Genomic DNA, 11,941 nt, shown 5'->3' with positions numbered 1-11,941 from the left:
TGAGCAGCCACAGTGCCCTGCTCAGAAGATCCAGGCTCTTCAGTCAAGCCGGTTCTTCATTCGCACTCGGCAGCACGGGCAGGCGAGTGGCCCTTGGTTCTGGAAGCAGGGCAGCAGTATTCTAGTCCTGGTCCTCCATCCTCCAGCCTCGCCTGCCCACCCAGTGCTAGCATGGCCACCATCACCTGCACTCGCTTCACGGAAGAGTACCAGCTCTTCGAGGAACTGGGAAAGTGAGTTGCGCCTCAGGGAGTCCTGGAGGGTGAAGAGGGTCAGCCTCTTGGGTGGGCTGAGGGTGTGCCTGCAAGGCTCAGAGCTCTCTGGCACATAGTGGCAGGCAGGCTGCATGGTTTGGGGGTGCTTGCATGTGCACAGGATGTCCACAGTCAGGATAGAGACATTTGTGAGTGCAGATGTGCCAAGCTAGCAGGAGAGATGTGTATATAAAGGGGACAGGTTGACAGTTAGGTTAGCATGCACACAAGTACACATGACCTGGGCACACAGAAATTCTTAGAAACTCAGGGGTAAAAAGGGCTTCCCCTCACTCAGCTGGGTTCAAGATAGAGTCTCTTCTGTACTTGTATCCCTGTAATGATGGAGAGCTCACTATATTCTAGGTAGGATGCTGATTGTGCAGCCACAGTGCAGATTGCTAACTTCATCCTGTAAGCACATCCCCTCCCTACTTCCCTCTTTCTGTCTCCTACCATGAGCAAGGGCACTGGTGCAGAAGGGGTTAAAATGCCAGTGGCTGGTGTTAAGAGGAGGAGAAGGGCAATCTGCAGGCTATGGTGGGGTTGTATACATAAGCTGTGGTCCAGTGGCAAAGTTACTCATTTTGTTATGCCCCTGATGTTAATGCAAGAAGGATCAGAGGTCAAGAAGAGAGGAAATCTTGGGGTGACCCAGTGAGGTGCGAGTGCCTGTTGGGAGAAGATTGCTAGATGCCCATAAGCAGGCTAGTAGAAGGTCCTGGGATGGATCAAGGGTTGGGCACAGTTTAGAGGTGGAGTGTGCTCGTGTCCTTCTGGATCCTGCTGGAGCGGCAGGACTTGGGGGACAGAGGGCCCGCATGCGGGTGCAGGTCTGGATGTGCGTGCACCAAGGGGTTGATATGTGCTGCTATAAATGACTCTCAAGGGGAGTCGATCATGTTGTATAAGAACCGACTCTGAGCTACACTCATTGAAAAGAAGTGTACCAATATTCATATGTGTGCACCAGGAAGAGATGTTTGTGTAAAGCTTATAAATACAAGTATGCCCAGCAGAGGTATTTGTGTGTGCAAGCAGACAGGATGTGCTGTTGGCTAGCTCGCATGGGCGTGAAGGATGCACACATATCACTGTGTGTGCACATCTGTGGCAGGTCACAGCTGTGTATGCACATCAGGAGGCACATGTGTGTGAGGCCTGGGGTGTGTCAGAGCTCACACATGAGACTGGACACAGTGGTGACTCAGTGTGCGCATCTGGGTGAAAACTGGGAGCATACACACAGGAAGGCATTAGTGTGAGCATGTGAGTGTGTATGCGTGTGTTCATATATGAGTCTTATATGTATGTTGTACATATATGTGAGCTCATGCTGGTATCTGCATATGTGTGGGAGGTAGACCTATGGCCGTATAAGCTGAATTCCTGCACATACATGCACACATACACACACACACTTGTACAACCAGCCTATCCCCAAACCTACACACACAAACACACACTTGTTCCCTTGTGCAGACACATACTCTTGCAAAGATGTGTGTTCATTCTTGTCTGCAGACTTCCTGCCTTTCTAAGTCTGTCTTTGTGCTGAAGGTGAGTGCAGGGATATATTTAGGGCTGCTGACTGGGGCTGTCCCTTAAACTTTAACTGGGAATCCTCTCCATCTAACATCCATTATCCATCAAGAGCTCAATAATCCCCTTAATAGCCAGGAGCTGTCCTTCAGGAAGATACTTAGGCTGGGTCCTGGCAGGAGTGCGTCACAGAGCCCGGAGAGGAGTGAGGATGTGACTCAAGTATGCAAAGTGAGAACAAAGTGCTGTTTTGGCCAGGGAGGAGATGGGTATCATCAAGTTTGGGTTTAGTAAGGTGACTTGGCAGAGAGATCTTCAGTAAGCCTGTCCAGCCCCTAGGGTAGGAATAAAACTTCAAGGGAGAGGACGCTGTGCATGGCCACAGCAGGAAAACTGAGGGTAGCAGGCATAACCAGGCCTCATCCAATCAATTTCAGACCTCTTCCTTCCAGAACTATCAGTGCTCTTAACCTTTTTTAGGTCACAAATTCCTCCAGGAATCTGATGAAAGTCTAAACTGACATTCCCCAGGAAAAAAAAATGCACAAGCCTACAAAATGTTACATGCGGTGTCAGAAGACTGAAGGACCTCAGGAGGCTGTGTGTGTGGGCCCAGGGTGAAGGCTGCTTGTATTGGAGAGAAGGGGCCGAGGTGGCTGGCAGAGTGTCTGCATTACAGAAGCCACGGCTTGTCAGGCCTGCGACTCCTGCTCAGCACAACAGCTTCTGTCCGAGCATCCAGGAGGGCAGGGAGAGGAAGCCCCACCCCACCCTCAGCCCTATGGTGTTGGCTGCAACACCCACCTGCAAACTGGAGACAGAAAGGGATGTTGGGATTAAATGAGATGGTACGTGTGAAGCCTCAAGTCTGGTGTGTGCATAGTGGGTCTCAAGCTGGCATTGCTGCTGGGGTGGATACTGTCCTCAAGGATGGAGCAGAGTTAGAAAGGCCTTCTAGATCCATCTGGAGCCTTCTAGATGTTTACCTTTTGCCTGAGCTGGCAGGGAGGCTCCAGATCCTCTTCTGTGGGGGAGGCTTTGAAGATGCCTGCAGGCTTTACCCTTCCATTGATGGTCCCTGAACCTCCCAGCCAGTATACTACCATCCCCATGCAGAGGCTGAATCCCTTTCCAGCGCCCACCCCAGATACCCACACAGTGACTGGGGGCGGATTTAAAAGGGGACATGGGGACCTTTGGCTCCTCTCTAGCAGGGGTCTGGACTGGCAGGCTGCAGGAGGAACGATGCTCTGGAGCTCCCTAGAGTTCCGCCTGGTGAGTTCTGGCTTGTCACGGCGGAGCTTCCAGAAGTCCAGGGTAAGGCTCACTATGTTAGGATGAACAACCAGCATGGGCTGTGGCTGCAGGGGACCTGTGCAAGAGGTTCGGGGGCTTCTACATGCTACCAGACTGCGGGGCCCCTGAAGAGCCAAGAATTTGATTCCAGATCCATTAATGGGTTAGGATGCCGCCCCCCCCTCTCTTTAAATTTAGTTTTATTGTCAAGGTGATGTTCAGAGGGGTTACAGCTATATACATAAGGTAGTGAGTACATTTCTTGTCAAATTTGTTACCCCCTCCCTCATTTTTCTCCCACTTTCACTCCTCCCCCCAATTCCCCACCCCCTCTGCAAGTTGTACGGGTCATTTACAATGTATTGTCTTGTGAGTGTCACTGTTGCATTGATATACCCTTTGGGCCCTCTTTTAAGGCAAAGAGATGAGCTCTCTCCCTCTTCCCCCAGTTCTCCTCCTTCCCTGGAATGCAAGGGTGAAGCCTGAACCCTAGGAGTGTGAATTTGCTTAGAAGTGGTTTTGATGCCAGCTCTAGCAGGGCAGAGTAGACTGGGACAGCCAGGCCATGGCTCCCAGCGCACTCAGTCTTATCTGATGTTTTGAATCCCTGAGAAAGCCAGGAATTCTGGGGTTGATGGAGGTGTGGGGGGGGGGGGAGACAAGGACTCAGGAAGGGGGTCAGGAGGAGAAGGGGAGGGGGAGTCAGCATCCTCCTGCCTTTGCTATTTCCTGGGCTGTTGGTCTGCCCCCGCTTACAGAGGTTAGAGAGGCAAAGAATTGCCCTGCAGCCTCGGGTAATCACTGGGCTGAACAGAAAGAGCCTCAGAAGGAGATTGTTACTTGAGAGAGGCAGAGAGAAGGAGGAGAGAGTTCAACCCACTCTTTTCTCTCTAGAAACAAGGATCTGAAATTGACTCAGGCAGCACTGGTGAGGGGAAGCTGGTGTCACTGGTTAGCCACAATGACAGAGGGAGGAGAGGGCTGGATGCCGAGCTGAGCTCTGTGCCCCACTGGGAGCCTCCTGTCCTGCGCCATCCGTGCCTGGGCTGTCGAGGGGTGACCTAGGGCATCTAGGGATGACCAGAGGCAGCACCCACACTAGGGGTCAGGTCCTGGTGCTTAAGCCCTCTCTTGGAACTTAACTTGAGTAGAATTACTTAGCCTTCCTGCTCTTCCCTGGCAAGCCATTAGGAGAAAGTTGGGCAGTGTCTATTGGAGAGACAATTCTGAAGCACTGTGCCCCACCCAAGGACAGCACAGTGTATCTGGATTCTGCTACTTTTCCCACCTTCAGCAGTGCAGGCTGGGAGGAGCGGCTCCACCCTGTCCACAGCTCATCCCTGAGGGAGGTGGGTGGGACTTGCTCATCCATCTTACAGATGAGCAGACCAGGGCTGGAGGAAATAGAGGGCAGCTTGGGGCATGGTGACCAGGCCGCTAGCACCAGTCTTCTCAGGGAGGCTTCTGAGCAGGGGCCCTCTGGTACTGTGCTAGAGGATATCTTCCCTCTTGACCATGAGCAAGGGAAGAGGGGGTAGAGACCTTTAGGGATGCGTGCCTGTGTGTGTGTGTGTGTGTGTGTGTGTGTGTGTGTGTGTGTGTGTGTGTGTGTGTGTGTGTGTGTGTGTGTGTGATTGGGGGGAGGGGGGCTTAGAGCTCTCTCCTTCCTTCTCTCTTCCTTTCTTCCCTCCATCCCTTCCTCCCTCCCTCCCCCCCTCCTTCTCTCCCTCTGTCCCTCCCTTTTTCCCCCACCCCCCTCTCTTTCTGTTCTGGTCTTGGGCTTGAACTGAGGGCCTGCACATTGTCCCTGGTGCTGTTCCCTTGTACTCTAGGCTAGTGCTCTACCACTTGGAGCCACAGCTCTATTTCTGGCTTTCTAGTAGCTAACTGGAAATAACAGTCTCATGGACTTCCCTGCACAGGCTGGCTTTGAACTGCTATCCTTAGATCTTAGCCCCTGAGTAGCTAGGATCACAGTTGTGAACCACCAACAGCCAGGATTCTGCCTTGAAATTTTCTAATCAGGACTCTGCCTTGAAAGCTTCCCGGGCTACCTTGAGCGAGTCACTGTCCTTTGTGTGCCTCAATGTAACCATCCGTACAATAGGAGTCACATCTCTGGGGCTGCCCCATTAGAGTTGCTATGCTACCCTCTGCAGAGAACATAGGAAGCTATAGACCCTAGCAAGTGTCCATGCATTGCACAGATGGATGAAAGCCCACGGAGGGCAGATTTGTCCAAAGCCACAGAAAGAGGCAATGGCCAGGCCAGGGCTAAGAGGCCATGATATGCAAGGACCAGAAGCCAAAGGTTGTGAGATGGGGAAGCAGGATCCGGGGTGGGGGATTTAGGAGCAAGGGAAGGGACAGCCTTTCCAGGCTCTCCCTGCAAGCCAGCAGAGTGGCAGGCAGACACATGTTCTGGTGCATGCCGCAGCCCTCCACCCCCGCACAGCCGCCCCCGCACAGGCTGAGCCACACTGACACTCCAAGAGCCTCGCTCCTTGCCTCCCTCCTGCTTCCCTCCACACTGGCACTGCTGCCAGCCATACCTGCAGTCTGGGTCTGAGAGCAGCCCCTCAGAGCACCACACAAGCATGTACCTTCCTGTGGGTGCACAAGTGCAGGCACACACACACACGCATGCACACACATGCACATGCACAGATGCACACAGGCTAGCCCCTACAGGACACAGAGCACAGGTTCCTCCTTCAGCTCAGGGTCAGAAAGAAGACACCAGCTGTGCTTCTTGGCTCTTTTGTTTTCTCCGTCTCTCTCTCTCTCTCTCTCTCTCTCTGTCTCTCTCTGTCTCTCTGTCTCTCTGTTTTTCTGTCTCTCTGTCTGTCTCTCTCTCTCTCCATCTCTCCAGTCTCTCCAGTCTCTCTGTCTCTCTCTTTCCCACTTCTGTTCTCTGAGCAAGCCCTCTGCCTGAGCCCATCCTGTCCCACGTACAGGCTGCCCATGGCCTGACTTCCTCCAAGCTTTTCCACAGGAACTCCCCACCACAGGTGAACATAGTGCCACCCACCCACCGAGCTCCACCTCTAGCTCTCTAGGTCCCCGTGGGGCCTGGCTGTCCCCTGTGCCGTCAAGTGGGGTCTGGAGGTCAGGGCCACTTTCTGAGCTGGAGAAGATTGAGGATCTTACGACCTTGGGTTCTAGGGGAAGAAGACTTCTGCGATCCTTGCAGCCATCCCACAAGTATTTCCTGAGCAGGTTTTCTGGTCTCAGCTCTAGTCTGAGATCAGCACACAGCACAGACAGAACTTTTTGTTGTCTTCTGTCCTCATGGGGTGCACAATCTGACACAAAGACGTTGTACATTAATTAAACCACTTCAGAAATTATTACTTAAATGCAACTGTGTAGAGCTGATGAACACAAATATGAGCTTGAAAGAGACCTCTACTAATGGGATGAGGGAGGTATCAGGGAGGGCTTCCCTGAGGAAGTGGCAATGGGGACTGGGACTAAGTAAGAATTCCCTGGAGGGAGGTGTGTGCATACGTGTTCTTGAGAGTGGGAACAGCTCAGGCAAAGGCTCTGAGTGTTTCCGGGTAGCATGTCAGCCCTGAGAGGATCTAGGGTCTCATTTTCCTCTGGCCTGCACAGCCTGCCCCCCAACTCCCAGACCATGGGTCTTAGAAGAATATGAAAAGCCTGTCATCTAGGGCAAGTGGGGGACAGGTAAAGGCTGGAGGCCAAACAAGTGCCAGGGAAAGAGGGCCTTTATGAGGGGGAAGGGCCTGGGGAGGGGGCTTTTCTCTCCCCCTAGGCCTTCAGGGATGGACCCAGAGGGAATAGCAATGGTGACACATAGGTGAGGAGAGGTGGATTTTACTTCGGAGCTGCTCTTTTGTCCCACAGATTCCCACAGCCGATGGAGATGGTTGGTGGTGGGGTAGTAGGCAAGTTCACAACTCTAGCCTCCTGGGTGCCCTCCTGTTCCCACATCTCTCCCCTTACCTAGCAAGACACTGACAGCAAGAATGAAGCGGCAGATGCATATTGCAGGGCCAGGACAGCCTCAGTTCACTCAGAATATCCAAGAGACCAATGCTATTATTTTATGGATGAGGATGGGAGGTCCAGAGAGAGCAAGGGCTACATCCAAGGTCATGCAGGCCAGAGACCCAGAATTGAGTCCTTTCCAGTGCATGACTTATAGCACCTGGGGCCTCTCTCTCTGAAGCAGGGACCCCTAGAAGCCTCTGGGGTGTGCACCCTGGACAGGCAGGCCACGCAGCCATCAGAGGCCGGGAAGATAGCCTTTCCTCTGCCTCTCCCTGCTCCGGCCCCGCTGCTAAGCATTGCCAATAATTTTCTATTCCTTCCATTATGTTTTTCCTTCTTTGTAACCCATTCAAGAAAAGCCATGTGCAGCCAAAACAAGGAATATGTTGGAACTTCTGTTGGTTCGATGTTCCCTGCAGCAAACAGAATCTTCGGGTTCTGAGGCCTTCTGTGTCCCCTGTGAGACTTCTGCTAGGTTGGCGTCAGGGCCGGGGGTGCAGGACAGCTCGTGCCCACAACATCTTCTGGAGTCGGGGAGTGGGTGGCACCGCAGCAGCAGGCAGGAGGGGAGAGGCTCGGTTTCGGCTCTGATCACAGAGCTGCGGCAGCAAGCGGGTAAGATGAGAGAGGAAGGCATCCACCCGGAGCCAGCTCGGCTTCTCTCATCTATCTGCCATTTGGCATTGTTTGCATGTTATTAGAAGAACCCATTGTTTTAAAAGGAAATAAAGTTAAAAAGGAAGAGGAACCGTTCATATTTCTTATTAATATTTGAGTTGCCAGATGGGCAAACTGAGTCTCCAAAGGATTAAAGTTGCCTGAGGAGTTCAGCATCAAGTGTGGTAGAAACACCTGGTGTGGGAATTTTCCTTTTGATTCCAAAGGACCCTGCCTGGCTCTAGCTTTTGAGCTGTTTGGAGAATTAGGAGCCTTCTGAGGTTCCCAGGTAAGCTAAGACCATTCTTCCTGCCAGCACACACACTTCTTCAAACACTTGGAATGCTGTCTGCTTCCCACAGGCCTCCCTACCCTAAAGTCCAGCTGTGGGCCCCTCTGATCCTAGAGTGTGGATAACAGAAAAGTAATGGACTCTGAGATGGTAATCGGGGTTCAAGGTCCTGGCTCTCAGCTTGTATGCAACCTGAGGGGTAGATCTCCATGGTAACCTGAGGGCTATGTCTCCATGGTAACCTGAGGGGTAAATCACCATGGTAAGATACTATTGGGCATGCCAGTGTCTGATGAAGCCTGACATGGAACGCTGCTTTGTGTCGACCCTGGCCTTTTCCCTTCCTTGAGAAGTTCTAACTTTGCCTGTTCTTGGTATCTCCTGGGTGGTGAGATCAGCTCGCTGGGATTATGAATTATTGAGATCAACCTGTCCCAACATGTTGGCAATCCTGACAGGCAGCAAGTCTGTCTGCTCAGGACCAGGGACCTTCTAATATCACCCCCAGCTCATCTCACAGAGGTAGAGTGCTTCATGTGTCTTCACAGACAGACAGGTTTGAATGGGAGAAGCCTGCTATGTGAAATCCAGGTGAGAGGCTGAGTAGCAGCTCAGCATATGGGACTAGACTTCTGGGGACAGGCATAGTCAATGGATAGATTTCAATTCAGTGGCATGGTCACTGGCTTGAACCCTTTGGGAGCCACTGACTCCTTTGTGAAGTTGGTGAACAATATACATCCTTTGCCCAGAACAATGCACAGACACAAAAATCATATCTATATTGTGCCTGTCCTGGGACTTGAACTCAGGACCTGGGCATTGTCTTTGAGCTTTTCTGTTCAAGTCTAGAGTTCTACTGCTTGAGCCATTTGGTAGTTAATTGGAGATAAGAGTCTCAAGGGCTTTCATGTCCGGGCTGCCTTTGAATCATGATCTTTCTGAGTAGCTAGGATTACAGGTGTGAGGTACCAGCACTGGGCTCATTTTGATATATTTTTGAGTGGATTCACAAATGCCCAGAATCTCTCCCAGAGGAACCAGCTAATAGCCCCTGGTCCTGGGAATGAAGCGGGAAGTAGTAAGAGGAAGGGTAGAGAGAGAACAGGATAGGGAGGGGGAAAGAATGAGGAGTGGCTTCCCAGAAGCAGAGTCTCAGAGGTGGGTTGTCAGTGGGCCAAATGCCAGTAGATATGGTGCAGACGTGGCAGATTAGGCCCAAGGGGGTTGACTACCTGGGGATTGCGGGGAGGGGAAGCATTGGGTGGGCAAGCCTGGCACAAGTATTTCTTCCATGGAGCTCGGGAGGGGGGGTGGTGGCAACCAGATTGTGGTGGGTTCATGGAGTGTGGGAGGTGGGAAGAGGAGGCGGCGGATGTCGGACATTTGTTCTGGAAGTTTGGCAGCAACTAGGAAGGGAAGAAGGAAGCAGCCAGGCTGCTGGGTCGAGAAGAATGCTCTTAATTGTTTTATTTGGTGGGTGGGGAGGGGGCTGTTTGGATAAACAGCCTAGAAAGAGAAGACCCTGAAGTCTGTAAGAAGTGCGGACAATCAGGCTGAAAGGGGTCCAGAGTGCAGGGACCGTTCGTGAGTGAGCCATCCCCAGAAGGCCGCCAATTCTCTGCAGAGACGCATGCATCTCCTGAGCTCCGAAGGAATGGGGAGAGGGTTCACTACAGGCAATCGGCAGTGTGACCCATCTTGGGTTTCAGGGACCAGTCACAAATGATCCAGGAGAAAAAAGGACTGGGGCTCTTTACCGCTCTTTCCATTGGGGAAACTGAGGTCCAGCAGCATAAACCAGCTGCCAGCCAAGCTGAATAAGAACTCTGGGTCTTCTGAATCCTCCCCCAGGGCGCTGCCTGGAGGCCATGTTAACCCTTGCAGGAGTTCCAGGCTAGAGAAGGCAACGCCCCCTGTGGCTGACAGCCTGCCAGACAGACAGCAAGTAATGTCCCAGTGTGAATCTTTCTCTTCACAGCCCATTAGTGCATTCCCATATTCTCAGCCACTCAGTGAATCCACTGTGGCTCTGCCCTCTTGTTGTTGTCTGGGATGTGGTCTGCACCTGCCTCCTCCCTGGCTCACGATACCCGGGTCCATTTTGTTTCTGATGATGCTAGTTGCTCTCATCCCCTTGAACATAATGATGCCCATACAAGGCATTGTGTCTCGAGCATTCACTGTACTCCAGGGACTCCACTAAGCTCATTGCCTCCCTTATTATCTCATTGGATCCCTGAAGCAACTGCTCAGGGTAGAGGGCTCTTATTGTCCACATTTTACAGGAGGAGGAAACAGGCAGACTAAGGTGAAGTGCCTTACTACTAAGTGGCTGAACCATAATTTGAACTCTGGCTGGGCTGGTCCATAAGAGCCTGCTCTTACCCACTTAGAACTGCCTTCTCTAACACAGTGGGCAGTGACCACATACAGCTACCTAAAGGAAGTAAAATTAAAATTCTGGTCTGCAGCCCCACTCACTAGTCAGATGGCAAGTGCACTATGGCCATATGCAGCTAGTGGCCGCCATGCTGGACTGTACAGAATGTTCCCACTGGCACCGAATCTATTGCTGGCATGCAACACTGATGCCAGAAAAGCCTCTGTACTGCTGAGCCAGGGCCCCATCCTAGCCTTTACCGAGGATGAAGAAACTGAATGACCAAAGGACCTCTCACAAATGGCCCAGGAGGAAGTAGAGCTAGGGAGCCTTTCCACCCTCTTTCATGTGGGGAAACTGACACCCAGAAGGATAGCAGGATAAGCCAGCTGGTAGCCAATCTGGGTGAGGACTCTCTTCCTCCTCTTCCTCTTCCTCTTCCTCCTCCTTCCTCTTTTGTCTTCCTCTCGTATCAGGGCTGGAACTCAAGGCTGGTATACTTCCACTTGAACTACAGTTCCCTTTTCAGCCTTTTTGGTGGTTAATTGAAGATAAGAGTCTCATGGACTTTCCTGTCTGGGGCTGGCTTCAAATCATGGTCCTCAGATTGTAGCCTCCTGAATAGCTAGGGTTACACGCATAAATCACTATGCCCAGTTCAGGACTTGGGTCTTCTGCGCGCCTATCGAGGGCCTTTGGTGCTGACCCTGATTACCACATTAACTACTTACGGCTCCAGGCCAGAGGAGATGATGGACCTTGATTCTATCCTCTAGTCTCTATCCCATATCTCTACCTTGCTACATTCTGTGGCCCTCGTGCTCACATGGACATATACTCCATTCCCAGACTTATACTCCATCTTCACCCAGGAGCACCTCCTCACTCTTCCCCATCTGCACCCAGGATCCCCATCCTACCTCTTTCCATCTGTACCCAGGAGCACTACCCTGATTCTTTCCCCTGTGGTTCAGGACATTCCCCTCTCTCCAAGGAACCTAGGAGCATTTTCACAGCCAGTAACTTTCCCCTGGCTCCACACCCAGCCTCACCCCTTCTCCTGAGGGGGGGGCATGCCTTTCACTCTTCTTGCACTTCAGCCCTGTCTATTCCCAAACTTTTGCCCTTGTCTTCCCTGCCTTGCCATCTGCTGACTGCCTACATGCCAGGTACTTGCTCACACTGGACAAGAATACAGAAATATGTTTTTGCCCCATGACTCTCCTTTGCCCTTTCTCCCTGATCCCCACCTCTAAGGCGGGCAGGGAAGCCTTCTGCCTTGAAGATGGAGACTTGAGGTTGCACGGGTAAACGACAAGGCTCCCTGGCGTAGGCTGTTTCCTTGCCTTCCTGGCCTCTCCTTACCTCCTGCAGTGTCTTCTGTTCTGTGCCCTTGATCCATCCATCAAATGGTGGATGTATATCATCATTGCCCTCGCATGGGAGGACATAGAGAGGTCAAGGGACAAGTTCAGAGTCACACAGTCAGTTAAGTACAGC

The 11,941-nt window shown here is 52.1% G+C and overlaps 1 protein-coding gene across 2 annotated transcripts in view; it reads left to right on the top strand.

The window, feature by feature from the left end:
* Camk2a (calcium/calmodulin dependent protein kinase II alpha) overlaps positions 1-11,941 on the top strand; it is a 68,513-nt gene continuing 56,572 nt past the window's right edge. The window contains exon 1 of one of the 2 annotated variants that reach the window (XM_070036395.1): positions 1-233. In XM_070036395.1, the coding sequence (XP_069892496.1) occupies positions 172-233 (62 nt within the window). In that variant the 5' untranslated portion in view covers positions 1-171. The remainder of the gene's footprint in view (positions 234-11,941) is intronic. The other variant, XM_070036396.1, reaches the window with a different exon arrangement.

Source organism: Dipodomys merriami, unplaced genomic scaffold, assembly GCF_024711535.1.
Source record: "Dipodomys merriami isolate MVZ:Mamm:240054 unplaced genomic scaffold, mDipMer1.0.p SCAF_27, whole genome shotgun sequence".
NCBI classification, from domain to species: domain Eukaryota; kingdom Metazoa; phylum Chordata; class Mammalia; order Rodentia; family Heteromyidae; genus Dipodomys; species Dipodomys merriami.
Note: the sequence above shows the minus strand (reverse complement) of the source record. Positions and strands in the feature narration are given on the sequence as shown.